Source organism: Schistosoma mansoni, chromosome 1 (genome assembly GCF_000237925.1).
Source record: "Schistosoma mansoni strain Puerto Rico chromosome 1, complete genome".
Taxonomy (NCBI): domain Eukaryota; kingdom Metazoa; phylum Platyhelminthes; class Trematoda; order Strigeidida; family Schistosomatidae; genus Schistosoma; species Schistosoma mansoni.
Window position 1 is genome coordinate 46,052,835 of NC_031495.1, and position 24,705 is coordinate 46,077,539.

Below are 24,705 nucleotides of genomic sequence, written 5' to 3' on the forward strand. Positions count from 1 at the left end.
AAGTAGGTGCAAGGGAGGGGTTGCGATCACCGCCACATAGGTCAGTCCATGGCATGCAACTAATTGATGCGCTCGGATTGTCCTTGTACTTTGTGAGGGTCGATGGACTGTTCGATATTTGGTGACGCGACCACGGATTGTTTGACATTTCGCTGGTCCTTAAAGGTCTTAGCATGGAGCCCAATTGTGCTCAAATAAGTACTGATTACCAAAAAGGGATTTGGAATGGGTCCGTAATTTATGTCGGTGACAAACCAGAAAGCCATCGGTCCACTTTCTACACTTTCCAGACCTACAGTCGGCACAACTAACATCTGACGATATTCCACTAAATAGCCACTCAGTCTAGTTTTGGTTTGTTGAAATTTGGTTCACAGTCTATGACAATCCTTTCCTAAAGTCTCTCTCTGTACCATTTAGCAGGTAACTAGTCTTCAGGATGATCATAATAATTATTTTGACGGTTCCTACTAATATTATGACAACGACATTCACGATACTGCCTTGTATCTGGTTTGGCGGGTGTTTTCTTGATCCAGTTTTATGAATGGGAGTAATTATGGATTCTTTCCAGCTTATGGGTAACTTCACTCCCGGTTGATCCAGATACGGCTGCATTATTTATTTGTATTAACGATAGCTTTTGATACACGAAATCCAACGAAAGCAGTATTAGTAATGAACTTTCGAAAAAAGGACTCTCACTAACTAAGAGACATGTTTGATAATTTAGACACACATTCGAAAGAATTTTCTTCTCTAGCTTGACAAGTGGGAAATTCGATGATAGAACTGAGCCTCTAGGTCATTAAATGCGCGAGTTTAATATCCAATGCAACGGAGGCTGAATGACTTAAATGGTGTTTTGCGTGGAATTGGGGTGGTATTGAATGCTACATTGAAGGATCAGTCTGTCAAAGCCTCGTGGGCATGGTCAAAATCTGATTTTCGCGACGTTCTGGTTAATGTATCAAAGTCTCTATGCAGTAAAATAAGTGATCAGAATTTATCTCAAACTGCCAGCTATATAGCTGGGAGAATATGGCTTCTTAATCAACAGAACTTGATTATTGCCAAGTCTCTCATTTCGCCTAAACTCTCAGAGGGCTTGTGGTTCGTATCAGGGAGTAGTGTTAGTGATCAAGGAGACAGCTCTAACTTGGGTACTTACAACAAAACTGGTAATGATAAAGGAACGTCTCAGTTTAAAAGTCAGAAAAATGCAGCTGAATCTATTATCAGAAAACCACTTCTTCTTCAGAACTACCCGATCCCTTCTCCGCCAACCCTAGATCAAGTAAGTGTTAGATAAATATTCACTTCCAGAAAGCGTTCTCCAAAGAAAGACGCGTGCCATCATCACGTATAGGACGAGTAGCTGGTTTTGGAAGTAAGAATAGGTTTCGGTCTCACTTTCAGATTTGGCATTAAGTCTTAGTGTTGGAGCAGCTTCTGAGTGGGCTAAACAGAAAGTTGGATATCCTGGTAAACCTACTTTCTTAAGTAATAATCAACTTATTTTGTAGTCTCTGGCGCTTCAGCTCCACCTTCAAATGTGTTTTTATCTGAGGCTAATCTTGAAAAGGTCGTAGACACGTTGTGTCGTATGCGCGGAGCTGCTCTTAAGCTTGGACAAATGTTAAGTATCCAAGGTCAGTTTTGTTGTTGTCAATTTTGCCGGTCCCATGGAACTAAACCTTTTTCCTCTGCTCATCAGTGCTTCGTCAGAATTTATAGGAAACCATATCTTGGTTAAGTAACAAGTATAAACCCCTTCCATATTAACGGTGTACTAGTGGTCAGGTTGTTTCAGATCCTTACAAATTGTGTAGCTCGCCGATTGGTGTGTAATTATGTATTTACTTAATTATTTGCACAATTTCGAGTTATATGCCACTTTTCGCGCGTCAATGTTCTTTTACTTCAGGTGTTTTTTAAAGCGTTAAATGTGATTTTAAGTATATTATTCTTTTTCTGTTTCTTCCTGTATTCGACTAGATGAGAGTTTTGTTAGTCCCCAGGTCCAAAGAATATTTGAACGTGTAAGACAGGCGGCAGATTTCATGCCAGCTAAACAAATGAGAAAAGTCCTAACATCAGAACTAGGCGAAGATTGGACTGAACATGTGAGTGACTTTGAAGAGAAGCCGTTTGCTGCAGCAAGTATCGGTCAGGTTCACAGAGCGACACTTAAAGATGGGAGGTTAGTTTTATATTAACCCTATCATTGTCTCAATAATTGTTTACTGTTGGATTCCCGAAAGGCAACCAATCGAAAAGGAAACTGACGTTAGTAACATGTACTTTTGGGTTTACTGATGTGAGTATCGTTAGCACAGCAACATATTCATACCTCAGCCCTTGAAATAATTCATAAGGAATTCATTTTGTCTTACACACCCCGTCAATAATTGTTAGTAACTTCTAGGCATACATTTCCCCTTGTGGTATATATCTAACTGTTTTGAACTGCTATCTTTAGACTTTTATATTAATACCTGTCAAATGCTGTCAAACTGAATGCTGTATATTAAGAGTAGTTCATGACATTTAATGAAACCAAGTTAGAGTAAACCACCTAGTCCCAGCGTTGACAAGCAGCGTACGGTGTTTATTTATATTTGAACGCATACATTGGTACAAGAAGGCATCAAACGTTCACTCCTCTCTCAATGAGTGTTGCTTAAGGACTGGTCTGTTTCACTGCCTGAACTAATGATTTTATTTATTCATTTGTTTCAAAACAAAAATTGGCACAGAGGAACACCGAAATATGTATCTCTCACTCAATAAGAAAATGCGATTGTGCGAATATAGAAAGGTAAGTATAGCAAAAAAGAACAAAAAGGAATAAAAATAAGTGTATGGGAGTTTTAAAAAATATAACAGGAGAAGCAGTTCAGTTTAAAAAAATATGATTAGGAGGGATTCTTCCAGTTAACGAAGTTTCTCTGACTTGTATGAAGAAAGTAAAAGAAAATTACAGTAGGACCTCCGCTGCCTCCTACTCAGAGTCATGTCTGATAATATCTCAAGCCAGTGTTACACTATTTCTAGGGAGTTTCAACCATTTTAGTTATCTTAAAATTCTCATCGCCCCTGGTGGATTGGTGCTTGACGAAATCTTGACATGGATTCCTACTTGAATCACATGTAGTGTAGGCGAGATGTCCGTATGCCAATCAAAGGGTAAATATACTGCTAAGCAGTCTGCTGCATTACTCCATAGCTAAGAAACACGGTCTGTGGAAGTAAAAGTGCATAAACTGCAGGTCTTTGAAACACAACTCGAGTATCTTGGAACAACCAAAGAAGCAATCCTCTCCTTAGACATAGGATATTGGGCGAATATGGCAAGTCAACTAGTAAGGTTTGGGAAAAAGTATCCCGTGTGCATAACTATCGCCTACCCTGACACGCGTTGTTAACTGGTGTTGGAGTGAACTAATTAAAAGCTAGGAGTTGCCAAACCAAACTTAGCATCAGTCTATAAAGTCATTGACTATTGGTGTGAGCTATTTTATCTGGTTAAAGTCTTTGTAATAACCGTGTTTAGTGATTAGTGACGTGTGATATGGCTCAAAAACAATCACAGTAGCGTGGGTGTATTGGCACAGGTGCATTCACTCTATTTTCCTCTCGATCTTGAATTCTACTTTTCCTCTATGCGCACTTTTCAACTGCCTTTTCGAACTATACTTAAAGTGTTCAGTTTTTTCGTCTATTGTTTCTAAAACATTGTTCTGTTTTATTTTACAATATGTCTTATATTCATCTCATCGTGTTGATGTGGTATGGAAAGTGGGGTTATTGTACGTTTGTTCCAGGCTCCATGTTGATAATGACTGACTACTAGATGTGAGCAGTCCTTTGGAGATAATTATAATTTAACTTAGAAAGTCATAGAACATCCTCAGCTTTATGTAGTTAAACATTGCAAGCGTGTAATAGAACTGATTTCACAGTCGTGTTGTGTACTTAACCTTTTGCAGCCAGACTAACATCACAACGATAACAAAGGTGGTACTAAAAGAAAGGTTGACTGGTATGTAAAAAACCGTAGAACTATATGATGATTACTGACTCCTGCTTTAATTTATTCCCACAGGTCCCCTACTCCAGCATACACGACTAATTTAGGAGAAAGGCTTTTTGATTCGTCTAGATAAACACTTTGTTACCATCAATGTAGTTTCATGTCAAAGATCCACTATTAATATTACTTTAATAAATGTCACATTCTGTCTTCGTATTATTTCGCAAAATTCTAATGTATAAATTCCTGAAATTTCAAGTAAGGTGGTTGTTTTGACTAATTGAGTAGTAGCGTCATCTCCAATGTATATCGAAAAATTGTCAGCTAGCTATTAGTGTGTTACTGATCAATTTTCTTCATAGCGCTAAAGTATGTTTATTTCGATATGTTCAAAGTCATTTTGTGTATGCTTTATTTCCATTTTACCTATGAATAAGAATTCTTAACCTTTAATGCTATTGTCTCTTTTTTCCAAAGAATTGTAGCAATCAAAATACAATATCCAGGTATAGCTGATAGCATCGACGCAGATATTAATAATTTGACATCACTTTTAAATCGTTTTAATATCTTCCCACGTGGTCTATTCGCTGAAAAAGCAATTGAAGTAGCTAGAAAAGAATTAAGAGCAGAATGTGATTATCTACTTGAAGCGGCTTACGGTAAACGTTTCACTCAGTTATTAGAGGATGATCCTGTTTTTCAAGTTCCACAAGTAATTGATGAACTAACAACTAGTCGTATATTGACCACGGAATATATGAATGGGTTAGTCTTAGATGATTGTATTAATCTTCCACAAAATGTGAGAAATTGGGTAAGTATGTTGTTTCGTAAATCCTTATTTCCCACTGTGTATAGTAATTGTTATCTAGTGTATATGTAAATACGTTGTAGGAACGATATCTCGATGTTTGATGTTTACGTTTAACATGCATACTGTATTGAGCGGTGGGTCAGAAATCAGTGTTCTGATTTAACCGTCGAATTGCAGGTTCGAACCTAGCCCCACCTACAATCGGGTAGTATTGTGGTGTATGCTACTTATGTTGACACATTTAAGTAGTATGTGACACCAGTCGTAATTGGAATGCCTGTGAGCATAAAATTGAAGTGAAAAGAGAAGAAAACTGAAAGCAATCAATATAATAACAGCAACAAAGGGACAATGAAGTTTGTAAGAAACAATTCAGAGAATATGTGTAAATGATGCACATAATGTATGATTTTCACATTTTACTAAACCACTTTGTGATTTTGCATGAAACCATAAATTGGTTATCCCTACCAAGTCTTCGTTCACTACAATTGGTGTCTCTGCCTCCACTTAGGATGAAGATTCCATGACCGAGGAAGTTTGAAGTTGTTTAAGAGCTGATGGGTGTGAAGGAGCCCAAGGCGAAGACGGTGATGCAGGGGACGCTGCTGAGAGGCAGGGCGAAGGCTTTATATGACTGCCAGGAGGGTGGTGGTGGAAAGACAACATGGGAAGTGGTTACAGAGTTATTGACCACAGAGTTTGGCAGCCTGGTGGACAGGGAAGAGGCGCTGCAAAAGTTCTATTTGGTGAAGTTTTCGGTGGGTGGTGAACCTCTGGTATTGGCAGTGAAACTAACCAGGTTGTTGCGTCGTGCACTGCCGAATTCGGATGAGGAGCCAGAAGCACAGTTCCTGGCATCGCAGTTCATCGAGAGTATGCCTACCGCCATTTCCCAAAAGTTGAAATTAGTAAGCGCTACACAATCTATGGATATCAGTGAATTAGCATAAGTAACCAGACAGTTGATGACCCAAATGGTAGCTCTAGTGGGGTGCGGAAGTCAAGAGATAAGCATGATCGAGAAGGAGATAGAGGAGCTACAGCGTAAGTTAACCGCAATACGAGTAAATAATAACAGGTATAATAAATGTTACACTTGTGGAGGAATAGGCCACTGAAAAAGAAACTGTCTAACAAGACGAAAACGTAGAGATTTTAGACGATATAAATTGTGTTCTTTCTCTTCAATGAAACTGAGGGTCTTTGCATTAGTAGATAGAGGGGTAGTCTATGCGAGAGGGGCGGCAGTATCATTTATAAACAAAGAGCAATGTAAAAAAGTAAGCCATGTACACTAGCTATCCACACCACAGGAGGCCACATGCTAGAGGTTTTGAGAGCGTCTAACAGTATTGTGAAGGTTGGGGGCGGTGAGATAAATTTCCCATTCGTGGTAACCACGAGCCTACCGAGACCGATATTAAGAGCAGATTTCTTAAGAGAAGTAAGAGCGATAATTGGCTTGAGAAGCAGGAAGGTGGTCACAAAATATGGTTCATTCACAATACAAGAAAGTAGCAAAATGGTGGAGATAAAAGTAACAACAGATGTTCCTACGAAGTAATCGAACACTAACGAGTTGCTCGCAAAGTATACGAAACTGTTCACGAGTGACGGAGAGCCGTACGTAAGTCATGAGCTTCCGATAAAGGACGATAGAGTGACCATATTTACAACACGTCGTGTTGTTATTGTTGTCTCCCTGCCTCTCAGCAGCGTCCCCTGCATCACCGTCTTCGCCTTGGGCTCCTTCACACCCATCAGCTCTTAAACAACTTCAAACTTCCTCGGTCATGGAATCTTCATCCTAAGTGGAGGCAGAGACACCAATTGTAGTGAACGAAGACTTGGTAGGGATAACCAATTTATGGTTTCATGCAAAATCACAAAGTGGTTTAGTAAAATGTGAAAATCATACATTATGTGCATCATTTACACATATTCTCTGAATTGTTTCTTACAAACTTCATTGTCCCTTTGTTGCTGTTATTATATTGATTGCTTTCAGTTTTCTTCTCTTTTCACTTCAATTTTATGCTCACAGGCATTCCAATTACGACTGGTGTCACATACTACTTAAATGTGTCAACATAAGTAGCATGCAACACAGTATATGCGTTTTGTGATTTCAACAGATTTCGATTTATGCTACCCTGTGTGTCTGATTTGTATTTCAACATGTTGAACGGAGTTTAACTAGAGATTTATTTTACTTGAGTAATCATTAAATTTATAGTTTTCTGTCTTATCTTGGATTGTCTGTTTCTAATTTCCGTAGTCTCATTTTATTTCAGCTGGCAGCACATATCCGCTTAGATCGGAAGTTAAAATGTTTGATGCATGACCCAGTCATTTTAACTAGTACAGATTCTTAACCTTATTGATTAGATTAGTTTCCTTTCCCAAAGCTGTACGCTTAACTCCAATAATCTATACGTTTGAATTTTACTAACAATCTATAGCTACACTTATTGGAGCTTTTATCTCTTTTATTGATCTTCAACATAATTTTTTAAAATCCGTTTCTCACTGGTGCGTTATCAAAATAAAAACTGAAATGATTTTGTAGCTGTTAGTGGTGATACGAATTTTCCAACTAAATTATGTAATGCAGCCGCTATGTTGAGTGGCTCAGCATAATCAGTAGTAGTGCTATACGTTTGGGTAGGTACTGTTAAATCCAAATGTGAAATTTATTAGTTCTTACAAACATGAGGAGTGTGGATTCCCGAAGAAATCAAGGCTCAGGCTAAGTTATTCAGCTGCTAGCAACATTGTTTTGAGTATTTTATGTTGCGTCTGTCCCTGCGCTGCAAAGTCAACTTTATCATAGTTAATATGATGTGACTAGGATGACAACAATGGAACTCATTTCGGTGTATGAAAATGTATGTATTTCACTGTTAAGCTTACCGATATAACAAATATATAAACTTTAAAATTGCAGTGGTCAGTCATAAGCACTATACAACCTGCCTAATACATGCATTGGTTCAAGTTATCTCACCAATATCAGAACAATCAACTAGTCTATGTGGCTCGACACAGCGTGAACCTTGTTGAGATAGGGTTTTCTATTGACTACCTCCAACCACCACCCTGCGGACTAACCTTCGTACATGTGCTTTTAACTTCAATATACTTTTGAAGTATATTTATAAAGTGAGTTCATAATTAATTACAAATTATATGACTTCGATAAGTACTCAAGATTATGGTTCTTATATTCATTTCTACCTAATTAATTTGAATAAACGTTTTTGTTTACTCATAAGTAGTCAGTTTACAGGTCTCAGTTTTTTATTTGCCTTTTCAGATTGGTGAACATTTATTGCGACTGTGTTTGAAAGAGTTATTTGTATTTCATGTAATGCAAACTGATCCAAACTGGTCGAATTTCTTGTACAACCCTCAAACAGGCAAAGTAAGCTCATGTTCTTGAACTATAAGTTGTTTTTCGTATGCTGAGCTTCTGATCTCTGTGGGTTACTAAGTTTTGTTATGTTATTATGTTATCAAATTATTGCCGAAGTCACCTATTGTGTTGATAGGTTAATATACTTACGCTATGAATACTACTTGCTCTAAAAGAAACCTCTGTTTACCAGATCTATTTTGCTGTTTGCAACTACTTATAAGTATTACCAACCTTTTATGTCCCTTAATCTCCGATCTATAGTTCCTGGTACACTCTGTTTATCGTCTCTATTTGTTAGGTTAGTTCCTAAACCAACATTTCAGATTTGTGTTAATATTTTCCATCCTGCAGCTCATCATAAAAAGGCTGCATTTAATCCCGGCGAAACTTCTGCAACCTATTATCTTTGATCTTTCAGGTTTGTTTTCACATTAGTCTGTCTACTGAAGATCTTGATCATGTGATTATGATTATTTCGTCAGAAACTTCCTAAAGTAAACTTCAGTTGGGTATTGTTTCAGGTGTGCTTCTTCTATCTAAATCCACATCGAATTTGATACTTTTCTTTATTTTAAGCTTCGTAAATGATCCCCATTAAAGCCAATCTTATTCGTTTTGTGTAAAGTGCGTATGAATGGTAACTTGTGTTGTGGCTTATCTGCGTTCCAAATAAAGCCATCCAGTAGACAGCTGATGGGTGACTATCAGCATGATTTCATTACAGACATAAACAATTTATCCTTGATTCTGGTGGTATTACACGTTTATGCTTATTTATTCTTTATATTGAACTAATACATACTAATCAGTAAAATTGTGATGAGTTTTCTGATCGATTGTATTCGTATAATTAAGTGGTTGTACGTTAGGTCTTAGACATTACGCTAATTATTCAGGGTCTTACTAATACTATTCAACTGTTTAAAGTTGAGATAGATGGAGTCGATAATATTTTGTAAATTCGAGCCATTAGTACTTGTAAGAAGCAATTTCCTACAGGGGTAACTTTAAGCTATTCTCTAAACTGTCGAATACAGAGTCTTGGTTTCGCCAAAGTCAAAAACAAGTAAGCTATTTGGCTTAATAAACTTTATCTGTTTCTAAAACGTAAATTAACAACGTTAGTACGCAAATAAAAATACAGTCTATTACATATGGAAAAGGAGAGACATAAATGACATACCGAACAGTAACTGGAGAATAGGAAAAATGAGTCAACAAAACGAATATTGTTTTAGAATGAACATAAATTGTGATTGGTGGATAAAACAAAGACATAGTAATACAAGGTCAAAGAAGTTAGTGTGGTGGTGCGCGTTCCACCCATCATTGGTGTGTTCGCTTATCGATCTCACTTTACACTCCCCCCCCGAAACGCGCACCACGTCGATCGTCCTGTGTCGTCGCCGTTGCTGTCAGATAACCGACTTCTTCCAATAGACATAGGCTCCGAACATCCTGAACGATTTCTTCGTTTGCCGTTCTCAACCTTGCTGTACGAACTCGTCCATCAGGGCCGTAGCTTACTTGTTCGACAATGGCTTTAGGCCATAGACTTCTGCTCGTTTCAACATTACCCACGAGAACTAGGTCGCCGGGTTGTAGATTTCTGCGTACGTTTAACCATTTATCTCTTGTTTGAAGAGTCAGTAGATATTCTCTTATCCACCTATACCAAAATGCGGTAGTTAATCTTTGAGCTTCTTTCCATCTTTTATTGTATAATAGAGTCTTATCCACAGAAACATCGTCAAATGACAATCCTTTATAAATCAACAACAATTTATTCGGCGTAAGAGCCTCTAGAGTGTCAGGATCATCCGTCACTTTAACTAGTGGTCTGTTATTTAATATTTTTTCTGCCTCAGGATGTTTGCAAAGCCTCATCTGTCAGCACGTTTTGAAATAAAAGCGCTCTTAGAATTCTTCTAATAGATCTTATGATACGTTCCCACACACCGCCTCGGTTACTTGCCCTGGGTGGGTTGAAACGCCATTCACATTCTCGTTCTCTGAGGTGATTCTCTATTTTGTTTTGGTCCCAAGAACGTATAATCTGCCTCAAACTAGCATCTGCACCTCGGAAATTTGAACCGTTATCACTAAAAATACGCTTCGGGCATCCTCTTCTAGCAATAAACCTTGATAAGGTGCATAAAAATGAATCCGTATCTAAAGAGTAAGCCATTTCAATGTGAACAGCTCTAATAGATAAACAAGTGAATAAACAACCGTAGCGTTTCTCAACGGCTCTCCCCCGTTTGGTATAGAATGGCCCGAAGTAATCCACACCTACTTGGCTAAAGGGAGGCGAATGAGTCTCTAGCCTGCACTCTGGCAACGGCGCCATTATTTGGGAGCATGGCATAGAGTAAAGTCTTTTACATAAATAGCATTGTTTTAGGACCCGTACGGCAGAGTATCCTCTAACGATCCAATACTCTTCACGAATACCACTTAAAGTTTGAGTAATTCCGACGTGCATGTTAATCAAATGATGATGCATTATAATCATATCTGTGATAAAGTGATTATTAGGAAGAATAATCGGATGTTTGGTTTCAAAGGGTAAATACGATAATTGCAGACGTCCTCCCACGCGGATCTTGCCTTCCAACATAAAAGGGTTGAGATTCCTTATCGAACTTTGACGGATTAAATTTTTTCTTTTGACCGTCTCGTTTATTCTTTCTTGCTGCTTAGAAGCGTTGTCTTCGAGCGTTAATGGTAAACTGCCTAGAATTCCTTTTTCGACCGGGAATGCGGCACTTTGGACTAGTTTAATTATGTCGCTCTTCGATTTACCAATACCTTCAACACTTAGTGTGCCCGAGATTAGACATTTCCCATTCTTCTTGTTTAACATATTGTTGATTAACCGTCTGCAGTATGAAAACACCCTTAATAATCTGGACCATGACTTACACGTGCGAAATCGATCTAGAAACTCGTCGTTGTATTTTTGATATCCGAGATCTTCTGTTATTACATGGGCCAAAGTGTTCTCGCCTCTTTCTATGTTAGGCCATTTATCTTCTTCCTCCCACAGGAATCCCGGCCCTTGTAACCACTCCCTTATCTTAACTTTATCATTTAGTGATAGTCCACGTGACGCGTGATCAGCGGGATTTAATTTACCTTTCACGTATCTCCATTGGTTCGGCGTGGTCAACTCATGTATAGTTGCTAATCTGTTACTCACAAACCTTTCAAATCGTTTAGTCGTATTTTGTATGCAATGAAGCACAATTAACGAATCCGTCCAATAGATGACCGATGAAATAGGAATATTTAACTGTTCCCTTGCATGCTTTCCAATCTTAGCACACAGGCTGTTAACTCCATTCTAGGCATAGTAACAAGTTTTAGGGGAGCAACTCTAGACTTAGCTAGCAGAAATGAGCAATGAATCTGACCAGGAACACTTTCATAACGAATATACACAACAACACCATACGCAAGCTCAGAAGCATCGGCAAAACAATGAATTTGAGCAGATGATGGTTCAAACCTTGGTTTCAGACATCTTGGTATTCTTAAATGGTCCGATTCTTTTATGTGTTTACACCAAATATCCCACTTCGCTTGACAATCCATGGGTAGCTCTGCGTCCCAATCTAATTTCTGCCGACAGGTATCTTGTAAGATCACCTTGGCTGGCAGTATTATTGGGGCTATAAACCCAACTGGATCAAAGATAGATGCTACATACGACAAGATGTTTCTTCTGGTTAGGTTTCCATGGAACTCATGAACTTTAAAACATAATTCGTCGGTCCTGACGTTCCACTCCATTCCCAGTGTTCGCTTACTCGTCTCATTAGACTCACAAACGGTAATGTTTCCTTCAATACGGTCTTCCTCTGGAATAAACTCCAACACTTCAATATTATTTACTACTCCGTTTAGTTAAGTTAAATCCTCCCAAACTCAAAAGTCCTTTAAAGTGTGAATATATCAGTTTGGCTTCTTCTGTAGTATCCACACTTATCAATAAATCGTCCACATAGAACTGTCCCTTAGCTAATTACGTAACAACTCCGGGAAATTTATCTAGATTATCAGAAATTGTTTTCTGCAAGGCAAACGTGGCACAATATGGCGATGAGGTTACTCCGAACAGATGGACTTTCATTCTATAGACCTCTGGCTCCCTTTCTAAGTCCCCACCTGGCCACCACAAATACCTAAGAGCATCTCGATCATGTGCTGGAACTATTACTTGATGGAACATGGCTTCAATGTCCGCCGTAAGACCTATCGGTCGTTGTCGAAACCTGGTAAATACGTCTACTAGATTATTGACTAAATCAGGTCCAGAATACAGATTTTTGTTTAAAGACGTTCCAGCATACTGAGCTGCACAATCGAAAACTATTCTTAATTTGTTAGGCTTTTTGGGATGAAAGACAGGGTGATGAGGAAGATACCAAATTCGTCCATCAACGTGGTTATCGTTTACCTTTTCGGCATAATCTCGTTCTATATACTGAGTCATAACGCTCGTATAGTCTTGGAGCAACTTCGTATCCCGAATAAGTCGACCTTTTAAACAGCTAAGTCTACGTTCTGCTAATTTCTTATTATTAGGCAACTTGTTTTCGTGCCTCCAAGGTAGAGCTATTTGATAGTGCCCATTTAACCTTTGCACTGAATTTGATATAGCACTGAGTGCTATACGATCTTCTACAGACATCGACGTAGTACAACTAAATGGATCTTTGAATTCCGTTGAGTACAATTGTTCAAACTTATCCTCTAATTCCTCTTTATCTGAGAGGTAATTAAGTACACGTTTGCTTCCATGGAGTTCCCCGTAGGGACCGAACAACGTCCAACCTAATAGAGTTCTCACAGCAGACGGTTCGTTCGTCTTCCCAGTTCTTACCTCTTTCATCTCGTGCACGCTCGGTGCGTTACACCTAATCAACAGTTTGACATTTTCGTCTTCTACTCTCGGAAACCTTATGTCCTTTAAATGAGACCAAGATGCCATTTGACGCGCCGTTGGCACAGTCCTGTGAACCGCTGGTAGTTTTTTGACTGTCAACACCTTTTGCACTTTAACGGACGACGAAAATTCTATGGAGTGCAATTCTACATCGACCTCTTTGGATATCAACGACGATTCATTGCCAAGAGTCTTTAAAGACACCATTTTTGGTTTTCCTTCGAGGCTTAACTCCTTAGCCAGATCATCAACAATGAGGGACGTACCTGACCCACTATCTAGCAAGGCGCAAGTCTGAATAATCTTCTCACCATTTCTTAGCCATACAGGCACCACTGCAAATGCTACTGGTCTCTGCATACGCTTAACACTTCCCTCCGTACAGAACTGAGTATTAATGTAAACATCACTATTGCTAACTCTCTGTTCTTCCTGCTTCTCGTGTAACAGGGTATGATGTCTCCAACCGCATCCTTCAACAACACATGACCTCGGCGATCGACAGTTTTTTGCTACATGGTTAGCCTTCAGACAAACATTACATAACTTGTGTCTAAGAACGAATTCTTTCCTTTCTCTAACATTCTTGTCTTGAAACTTCTGACACCGATCTAAAAAATGATTACCTGAGCACTCCAAACAGGATGAACTAAGTAAAGGGACATTGTCATCATTAGTACTCGCATAAGATATCCTTGCTGCATTGTAATCTGCACTAATTCTACCTTTTAAAACCCCAACATCCCTATTGTCACTATTACTACCGCGATTGACGAGTAATCCATATCGAGTATTAGCCATATCGGCTTGTTCCTTTACAAAGGCAGTAGGGTCGGCGAACAGAGGCTCACGACCTCCTCTGATAATCTTATAAGCTGTCTTAAGCCACTTTTGTTGAACATGCGTCGGTAATTTCAGAACCATAGCTTCAATAGTTCTGGTAGAGTTCAGGTCAGAAACGTAATTCATTTGTTCGAGAGTCAAACAGCATGTTTGCATTTCCCGGGACAATTTTCTTAAACCATCTGGTTGGTTCCTTTTTATATTGGGAAAATTTAGCAAGTTGTCGATGAACGTGCGTGCTATTACGTGCTTTTGACCAAAGGTTTCTTCTAAAAGCTTTAGGGCTTGATGATAGCCTATCTCTGGTTCTAGTATAGCACAATGAAGAATGGCGGCTTTCGCTTCGCCGTCACAATATTGAATCAAGTAATTTAGTTTAGCTCTAAATCCAATATTCTCGCATCCGATGCATTCCTCAAAATTTCTAATAAAATTCCAGTAATTTATTGGTGTACCATCGAATCTTAAGATTTCCCTTTTTGGTAAATACAGATTTTTTAATATTATATCCTCGCCGTTGTTTATTGATCGACCGAAACCCTCACTTCCCTGGCGACGTAACTTTTCTAGCTCAATTTCTTTTTCTAACTGAGTTATACGTAGTCTAGCTAACTCTAATTCTATCATGCTATTAGTTTCGGGTTTGTCCTTTTCAAGTTGGTCCTCATCATAAACTCCCAGATGATGTGGTGATAACTCTGGAATCTCATCGGAATCGTAGTATTTATTAGAAGTCATTTCAGTAGATATATCGAAGTTTACTGTTCGAGACTTTGTAGGAAGCAATTTCCTACAGGGGTAACTTTAAGCTATTCTCTAAACTGTCGAATACAGAGTCTTGGTTTCGCCAAAGTTAAAAACAAGTAAGCTATTTGGCTTAATAAACTTTATCTGTTTCTAAAACGTAAATTAACAACGTTAGTACGCAAATAAAAATACAGTCTATTACATATGGAAAAGGAGAGACATAAATGACATACCGAACAGTAACTGGAGAATAGGAAAAATGAGTCAACAAAACGAATATTGTTTTAGAATGAACATAAATTGTGATTGGTGGATAAAACAAAGACATAGTAATACAAGGTCAAAGAAGTTAGTGTGGTGGTGCGCGTTCCACCCATCATTGGTGTGTTCGCTTATCGATCTCACTTTACAGTACTGGTGACTCGCGTAGAAGAAGTCGAAAATAGAGGCGGAGGGTTGATGGTGGCGACAGAAAAAATGTTTAGGAAGTGAAGAGAGAGTGTAACTGTAAGAAAAATAATCTAGAATACAATTCCTTCCCTGTTACCTACCCCGTGGAGTCATGTTCCTTTTGGTAGGACTTTTAAAGTGAACTGGATTAATAGTGAAGTTGGCTAACTGGAAGGATGAGTACAGAGCCCAAGAGACAACTACATGGAGCCAGTCACACACGGTCTTTTTTGAGTCTTAATAAATGTGTCAGCGCCGTACCTATGAAGTCTTACCGCTAGTGACTGAAACCAGTGGAGCAAAATAAGGCGTGGTGATTTGAGACCTGACTTTTTCTGAGTCCATTTGTCCATTGTTGAAAGAGCCGTTACACCACAGTGAAGTCAGAAATAAGACTTCACCATCGGACCTTAAGTTGCTGCTTTTGGTCCTATCACTTTTTAGCTAACTTACCTGTCATTGTAGGATTTAGAGAAACAAGTCTCCCAGCTAATACATTTGAATTGGGTCGTCATGATAAGAAATCCCGACCATCACGTCAAGGTGTTGGTTCCAACCAGGTGATGAAGTGAATGCGAAATCGTGGCTAGAAGTTCAGTTTATAAGTCACCTATGCACAATTTTTCACTCTGATTTTCTTCTGAAGTTGTACTAAAGCTTTCTAAAACTCATTTAATCATGTCACGTATGATTTTTCGTTTTGAATTATCACTATTATTTTTTAATATTTGCTCTGTAGATTGTTTTATTGGATTTTGGAGCTTCTCGAGAATACAGCAAATCCTTTGTCGACACATATATTCGTCTAATTCATGCTTCAGCGGAACATGATGAAGAAACTATACTTAAACTATCAAAAGAGTTAGGCTTTTTGACTGGTTACGAAACAAAAGTAATTTCATAGTTTGGTTGTTTTTACTGTTATTTTTCAAAATGGTTTTTTTTTCTATCTGAGTACACAAACATATCATTTAGATGTCGGCAGTTTATTTGATCTTTTTACAGTGATATTTTACCATCAGTTTGTGAAATGGAGAACGTACATAAAAAAACCCATCAGTTTGTGTTTCTCACTTTTGAAGGAAGTAATTCTTCTTTTTGTATGATATACAATCATTTAAATGACTCAGTCAGTCAGTCAGCTACAACGTAGGACCAGGCACATTTATGCATCGGTCCAAGTTGCCATACCTCATTAGCACAACAAGATGAACACCGGATTCATAGAAGTAATTTAGTGGTAGTAGTATATAAAAGATAGGTTGTATATAAGGACATAGTATAGGAAGGAAGAACGTTATGAAGCACTTTTAATCTTAAGGTTTAAGGGAAGATAAAGAGTGTATACACCTACACCATTGTGATCGATTCTGAGCCATGTCACCTAGAGTCTCCAACCATTGGTTACGATAGTCACGCGGATCCCAACCAAGTAGTCTGCATCTACCAACATTTAAATGACTGTAGATCTTTTAGAAGTGGAGCGTTTTGACGATGTCCAAATTCCTTACAATCAGTAGGGTGAATTACATGTTTCTGTATGATGTCCTCTGGTTGTTTTCTCTTACCTGATATATTCCAGATCCTGCATTATTTATGTTTAGTCTTTTTGACTACCACTGATATATTATTACTATTTTAGTATTCATCTTGATAAGTCCACTTCACTGTGCTAATGTGATGTGCCAACTTGAACTAATTAAGATATCTGGCATATTCCATGTTTCTGTCTGATTGACTTATCTGTATCAAGTAGCAATATTCTTAAGCATTAAAGGGAGAATAATTGGTTAAAAACAGACTTTCGATAAACTGGTACTTAAGGCTTAAAGGGACGTCAGAGAATAAATGTATTTGTGATACCCCAACAGATTTCAAACTGAATTGTCTAGCATCTCCTCTCCAGTGTATTGACTGCACAAACTTACATTTCTTCACGTGATTCAAATTTGAAGTACAATTCGGTGTTCTGTTTTGGATTTCTAAACACTTATGGTACATCATCGGCTAAAATCTAACAAATGTTGTTCAAGTGGTCGTCTGACCGTAATATATTCAATTGTAGTCTGTAAACTCAATAGCTAATTTATATTGTTTACTTAATAATTTTGTATTTTTTTACGGTAGCCCTACTTTCAATCCTACTGTTTGTATAATTTTGCAAATGGTGACATTGTGAAACATAACTCAAAATGAAGATCAGTGTTTATTCATTGTGATTTTATCTCGTCTCATAAGGAAACACAGTAAGATAAACATTAGAAGGCGAAAAATCAACTCTTCGTTGATTGGGATTTTTTCCTTTTATCCTTTCTATATATATATATATATATATATATATATACCTTGTCTTTGTGTTGGTGTTTTTGGTATTCTGGACGAGCTGATGTCAAGCTCACTTGATGTTTTCTGCCTGTCCGTCTACCAGTTAGAAAGTATGTGAACTGTACAGAAATTCATTCTGTATTAATTCATGGCTTTGGAACTTTATCTTTGATGATAAATGTGTGTAGGTTACTAATATTTGGTTATAAGTGTCTCCACGGCTCAATTGAAACAACCAATTGCATTATGTTAAGATTAAATGTGAAGTTCTAGAAAGAGATGATAAATCTATTGATGAGGCTGCAAGCTGTTCATTTGTATGATCTAAATATGCTTAACCATTGCCTAAGCTGAAATATAATTCAGGCTAGCATAGAAGTAGTTTGGAAAATATTTATTCGGCAGCTAGATCAAGAAGTGAGTTTAATCAGTCAAACCAATGACTGCGTTCGACCGAATCACGTTGAAAGGTGTAAATTTCCTACTGGGAGATTCGCGTGATAATCATAAACAATGATTGAAGATCTTAACTGATATATTTGAAAATTGTTCTCAGTGATCCCGACTCATTAATTGTCAATGACGAACCCTCATTTCATTTATTAACTGATTTTAAATTGAGTAATTTTTTAACTAGTATTCTACTAAACATCTATGTAAGATATCATATTGAATACACTCATGCATCTTTTATTATTCTTATCTACTTTTAATCAACAGGTTTTACAACAGGCCCATGTAGATGCAGTCAGTATATTGGGTGAAGCATTTGCTTCAGAAGAAAATTTCAATTTTAGTCAACAATCAACAACTAAACGTATCAGTCATTTAATTCCTGTTATGCTTGAGCATAGATTAAGTCCACCACCGGAAGAAAGTTATTCATTGCATAGAAAAATGTCTGGTTGCTTTTTATTATGTAGTAAATTGAAAGCTGTAGTTAATTGTCGTCCATTATTTTATGAAATATGGAATAATTACCAGTTCTCCGATAATAATCCGTCGGATTAAAACTTATATATCTCTCTCTATATATATAACTTCTTGTTAATTATCATTCCGACTTGTTTTTAATCTTTGATGATTAATTAACATCGTACTACTGTTACTACTCTTATAGTCCTTTTTTAATGTTAGCAGATTTTATGAAATAGAAGCATTTTTTTTCAGCATAATTTCTGTTCTTGTTATGTTCGGACGGTTGTGTTCACTCATTGTTGTCGTTCTGGTGTATTTGTTTCTGTTGTTTTTTTTTTCTAAAAATGATAGAATAAATGAAATATAACTAGAAATGGAGTCATAGACGCGTGTTTTTTTCTTAATTGAACACCGTCAGCTGGATTTATCTGCATTCTCACTAGCCCTCAAATGCCCTCTTATGGCCGAGAGTTAGGAGAGTCGTCTCTCCCTCTCAAATTTCTTTCATATGGTCACGTGTATATGGCCACTACACTGCCTTCTCGGCAAGGGTGTTGTGTATGCTACGTTTGAAGAGGTTACGATATCATCTAAAACCAGCAAACGGAACGAAGGTCAGCATTTAGTGCCGTGCTTCGCTAATCGTTCACCTCCATAACCGTTATAATACAAGTCTTAACGGTGCATAAAATCAGAAGGCAAAGAGAAGCGGCAGCTACAGTTTTATTGACAAATGACGCAGGCCAGAAAGTTACAAGCACATGAGCTAATATCAGCGAGCGAAGCATAAATAACACGCATTGGAGATGGCGGGTAAGCCAATTCCCTTTAATTAAGCGTTAATCAATATTTATAGTCAGACAAGAATAAGTTACATACATGTGATGAATAAGATAAAAAGTGTACACACACATGCGCTCATATAAAAAATACAGTCAGGGTTAATAAGTGAATAATTAACAAGGTCAATACGGGACTCATGATGGATAGGTAAATTGGTTTGTCTAGAAGCTAGAATAAGGTATAAGAGCTTAATATATCGACTGACACTACAAGCAACACAAGTGGACAAGCTAAACTATTCCACTGACCCCTAGCACTGCTAACTAGATGGAGAAGACCAGATTCAGCCGAGGGAATTGTGTGTCCCACAAGCAGTCGGCAGCACGAACGAATAAGCACACAACTCAAGCGTATATGTATAGCTTAAAAATGTCGTCTGAAAAAGTAATAAAATAGCGTATTGAGGGAGGCAACGAACCAATAAAATTTAAGGTCCTTCCAAGTGGGAAATACCATCTGGAGGTAAAAGCTGGCGCTTTTGGTGCGAAAATGAGAAATTCAAATTTCCAAAGTAAAATTTAAAATAATTTCTGAGGATCTGGCATCCCCAACAGTTTACAAACTTGAAAAGACGAAAACCAAATATCTGGTGCTTAAACCGGGTTGGTAGCTACAGAGGGTCCGCTTTGGAGTGTGGGAAACCCTGATTCCTAACTCATAGTGGATATGGGCTCCAGCATCCTGGCGTGCTGACCTATTTTTGGTTAACGGCTACCATGAGACTGGATCTAACTTTACTCCACCGCCTAGTGGATTAGACCTATTGGTCAAAAACTCGCTAAGTTGCCCCCTAAAAAAACCACTTGGTCTAGTCTTAACACGTGTTGAGTAACTCATCTCGCACATTAATTCGATGGTTTTTATTACGCATATATATTTGGATGTTTCTTTCTACCAATATATATATGAACCTCTGGGATTCGAACCCATTAACTTACTTGACCCAGCGCGTTATCCTCTTGGTGAATTCAAATAACCACTCACTTGTGCAACGGATATGGATTTTAATTCAATTTGTAATGTTATTTTGGATTATTCAGTACGAGGCAATTGAAAATCTATTACAAATTGAGTTGTTGTTCAGTATTGTGCTTAATGTTAATTCATAGGTTTATGTTTTTTTTTAAATTTTTTCTTTACAGTTGATATTTGCATACATGTATGTAACTACTTATATAGGTACCAATTGAATTGTGTTATATATAATTATGGTAATGACAAAATTTAGTGAACCCTCATCTCCAAATCCAAATGATGAAATTGGTGATAATCATAATGATAATTATATAAATGGTAAAATTGTAATTTAGAATAATTTCTATTTTAGACATAGGAACTAATGAAGATATCATAGATTCAACAGTTATACCTGTCGGTTATGCTTTGCTGGGCAGTGAAATAGTACACATGGCAGACGATAGCATTGAAGATAATAATAATGATAGTGAGATAAATGATTTGTCAGATAGTGAAAATGATGAAATTGAAAATAACATTGTAATCAGTCAGCATTTATCAAATTTCCAATCCATTGGATCTGATAATTATAATGGTGATGATAATAATAATAATGATCATAACAGTGATCCAGTCAATTTACAAGTCGATGTAGATAATCTTCTGAATCGACATTTGAGTCGAACTGAATTTGAACCACGGGGAGCATTTACAGTAAGCCTTTGTGCTATAGTGTATATTAGTAGAATATAGAAAGAATAATTTCCATTAACAATAATAAAGATAATAACACAAATCTTAGTGTTGGAGTTAGACATAAACACCATCGGATGCTGGCTCAGTGGTCTGTCGGTTATGTGCTCTGGCGCGAGACTGGTAGGTCCTGGGTTCGAGTCACGCGAGGCGAGGTCGTGGATGCGCACTGCTGAGGAGTCCCACAATAGGACGAAACGGCCGTCCAATGCTCTCAGGTTTTCCCTGGTGGTCTAGCTTCAATTGACTCACACTTTTAACTATGAAAATATTAAATCTCTACAAAACCCCCTTCTGATACTAAAATTTGTGTTATTATCTAATACATTACCCACTAGATGACTGGCATATTTTATTATTGTTATTGTTAAACATCTGTATTATTATAGAGTCAAGATGAAAAAACTATTCGAAAAGAAATATTTCTTCAGTCTATTCCTTTTATTTTTGTTACTAAATGTCTGGATGACAATTTTCACCACACAGAAATATTTTTATTACCAGTAAAAAGTTTTAAGTAGAAAAATGTAAAAATAGTTACCATGTTTTCCAAGTGATAAATTTTGCTTAACTAACCAACCTATTTAGTTAAACACATAAACATTGATACAATGAAGAACCAGATATATCTTTTGGTTTGTGTGAGGGCTGTAATTACCGCCCAGGTGTCTAAACCGAAGCAGCTTATGGGTCTCGTTATAAATACTTTCTTTAGTTGACTCTAGCAACTATCTATACTTAACTGTATGGCTCTTTTCACTGATATGAAACTCTGTTGCACATACTCATTATCCAACTCAAAGATTACAGACCTGACGGAAACACAAGATGTGAGTGAACAGTAATTGGCTAATTTAAAAAAAATGAGGTGAAAATTCTTAAGGCCTTTGTATTGTTTACATTTTCGGTAGAAAAAAGGCTCTAAATAGAAATAGTTCGAGTGGAAATTCTAGAATTAAACTATGAAAAAGGATTTTGTTTTTTAAAACTTCATTTGTTTTGTTTAAAGTATCACAGTTAACAGGTTACACGAATCAATATGATGACAAGATAAATGAAATATTTATAACGATACTTATCAATTAATTAATTACATTTTAATGCATTCCATTCATTAATGAGAGTTCCCTGTTCCCTTTTCACACTGACTAGCCATCTGAAAATTTCACTCATTATTATTGTTTATTGAATTAAACAGTAACAGATATGTTCCAGCATGTATTATAAGTGTTGATTATGTATTCTTTGTAATTATCAGTAATCAACCAAAATTCATAAAGCCCACGGGTGATCTTAAATGACCAATTTTTACTTGGACGTTCAATTATCATGTTACTAATAATAAATAATACAGTAGACAAATATATTCCCAATTACTCTGTATCATATTTCAGCTAATATTACTAACTAATATGCATAAAACTACATTTCAATTCGATAACGACGCATAGTATAAATGAGTTGGAAAATTCGACCACTGAAATTCAAATACAGTGATTTGTTGATACTCTTGGGCGATCCGACGTAGATGAAATGATAAAAAAAGGATGCTAATTATGAAATGGTATTAGTGAAGATTATGGACTTACTTCCGAAGAAAGCAAACATACACTATCGGTTTAAAATGTGGCTTCATTTTCTGAGGGACATGTATCTATAGTTGTAAATGATTTGTGCGTATATTCTCAATTCGGTTAACCATTCTTGGTTGTTTTCACCCGATTAGCTGGTTTATATATATCAGTAACAGTTAGCACTCAAATTTCTTCCAAAAACTTGATTATCATTTCGTTCCGAATAGATTGTAAGGGTATGACCCCGAATCGAATTAATGATCTGCAATTGATTTAATTAAAGATCACTAATTGACTAGTTCATTGCTTTTTGGCTTTCAATGTTACTCTATTTGCTGACAGTATATAATGCGAATGGATCAGCTAATCATTCAATTTCTTGATAAACATTCAATATAGTGTATTTTCGTTAACGAATTAGAAGTTGAATAACACAATACTTTTCTATTTTGCTTCATTTTTTCGGTATATATTTAGGCTTCCAATTTGTATACTGATACAATTGATGATTCATCTCATATAGAATTGTGGAATCAGAACACACCGGCATCCACATCTCAAATTACAATTACTCCTGGTAAGTTATAAATGTGATCAGTGTTGTTTAATTTTCGTCATTCTGTTTTATTGTTTTGTATTCCATCCTCTTCCTCTCTGTTCCTCTCTTATCTCGTTTTTTTAGTTTTCCACTCTTATTCAATAAGTCTATTATCATACCAATAATGTCTGGATATGATTGTTCTGTATGATATTTAAAGTAAATTAGTTGTGTATTTTAATAACTTGATAATCAGATCTATAGTCATAGAATAATTATAAACCATTATCAGCTGAGGTGGTCAGAACATGTGTTGAGTATTTTCAACCACCGGTTACCTTGATGCGCAATGATGGTCAGTATAGAGGAGTAGGTTAGAAGAAAGTTAGAGGCATTCAATGCGAGATTCGACTTGAATCCACTAAGTAATTGACTGTCAGACTGGACCATAAAGGTAGGTTCAAACTACTCGGTTGGGGTCCTCGTAATTATCATGTTTTAGGTGTTATCATTGGTTCAGATGCATTCACTCTTTATTCTAAAATGCTGATACTTTTTATCCTGTATATTTATTTTCTGTTCTCAAATCATATTATCTATACCTAATATATACTACCATAATGTTGCTAATTCTACTACTCTGGCAATTATCTTGATAACTATACCTAACCGTGCTGATGTGAATTGTGTCAACTTAAACCGGTGAACATCTATCTTTGGTAGATTCAACGTTGCTTATGACTGGCTGACTACGAATAATTATGAGTTGATATCTCTTTTTACCCACATAAATGTTTATATTTACGTATCTGTAATTCTAAATTAATTAACTTAAACTGAACTTGTAATACAAAAACCTAACCGTTTTTTATTTTATTTAAACACATAAATATTGGTACAAAAAGCACCAGATAAATATGCGCCTCACAAATCTCATTTGATTTGTGTGAGAGCTGAGATACTGCCCAGGTGTCCAGACTGAAGCAGGTGGTTTTCTTAGGGGGACACACCCCGAGCCTTTGAACTAGAGGTCTGATCCACAAGTCAGTGAAGCATCGTGAGGAGATGCAGTCCCATGGTAGCCGGTGACCAACAATAGGTTCATACGCCATTCGTTCTATCAGGATACTGGAGCCCATGTGCACCATTGGTTTGGAATCAGGGTTTTCCAACTCCCCTAGGTGGACCCTCCACGACCACCAACCCGGTTATAGCGCCGGACATTCGCTTTTCGTTCTCTCACTTTCGTAAGCAACACCCCCACCACGAGAAGGCAGTGAGTAGGACTTCCCTGACAGAGGCTATATATTCGCGTGGCCATGTGAGAGCATTTGGAGAGGGAGAGCGGACTCTCCCCACTCTCGGCCGTACCAGGACATTTGGGGGCGTTTTTTACTGACTTATATTATTGATCAGAAGAGGTTTTGTGGAGATTTCAGTATTTTCATAGTTGAAATCATTAGTCAATTGAAGCTAGACCACCATGAAAAACCTGGAAGCACTGGACGGCCGATTCGTTCTATTGTGGAACT

At 37.2% G+C, this 24,705-nt stretch overlaps 2 protein-coding genes across 3 annotated transcripts in view; both read left to right on the forward strand.

Moving 5' to 3' along the window:
• Positions 1–822: 822 nt before the first annotated feature.
• On the forward strand, positions 823–18,763 carry Smp_021330.1 (putative abc1 family; the record flags this gene model as incomplete). 2 transcript variants are annotated; one of them, XM_018794603.1, is made up of 10 exons in its annotated part: positions 823–1,297; positions 1,327–1,390; positions 1,420–1,485; positions 1,527–1,652; positions 1,999–2,203; positions 4,514–4,853; positions 7,804–8,018; positions 8,173–8,280; positions 16,005–16,157; positions 18,311–18,763. In XM_018794603.1, 7 exons carry the CDS (start codon positions 833–835, stop codon positions 7,834–7,836), a joined length of 1,299 nt encoding a protein of 432 aa, XP_018648997.1. In that variant the 3' UTR covers positions 7,837–8,018; positions 8,173–8,280; positions 16,005–16,157; positions 18,311–18,763. The 2 variants fall into 2 exon arrangements, with proteins under 2 accessions (XP_018648997.1, XP_018648998.1); XM_018794602.1 differs by lacking the exon at positions 7,804–8,018 and having other exon boundaries at positions 833–1,297.
• A 1,732-nt stretch (positions 18,764–20,495) lies between these two features.
• Positions 20,496–24,705, forward strand: part of Smp_021320 (hypothetical protein) — a 7,875-nt gene continuing 3,665 nt past the window's right edge. The window contains exons 1-3 of the mRNA XM_018794604.1: positions 20,496–20,644; positions 20,685–21,022; positions 23,113–23,212. Of these exons, the coding sequence (XP_018648999.1) occupies positions 20,560–20,644; positions 20,685–21,022; positions 23,113–23,212 (523 nt within the window). The 5' untranslated portion in view covers positions 20,496–20,559. The remainder of the gene's footprint in view (positions 20,645–20,684; positions 21,023–23,112; positions 23,213–24,705) is intronic.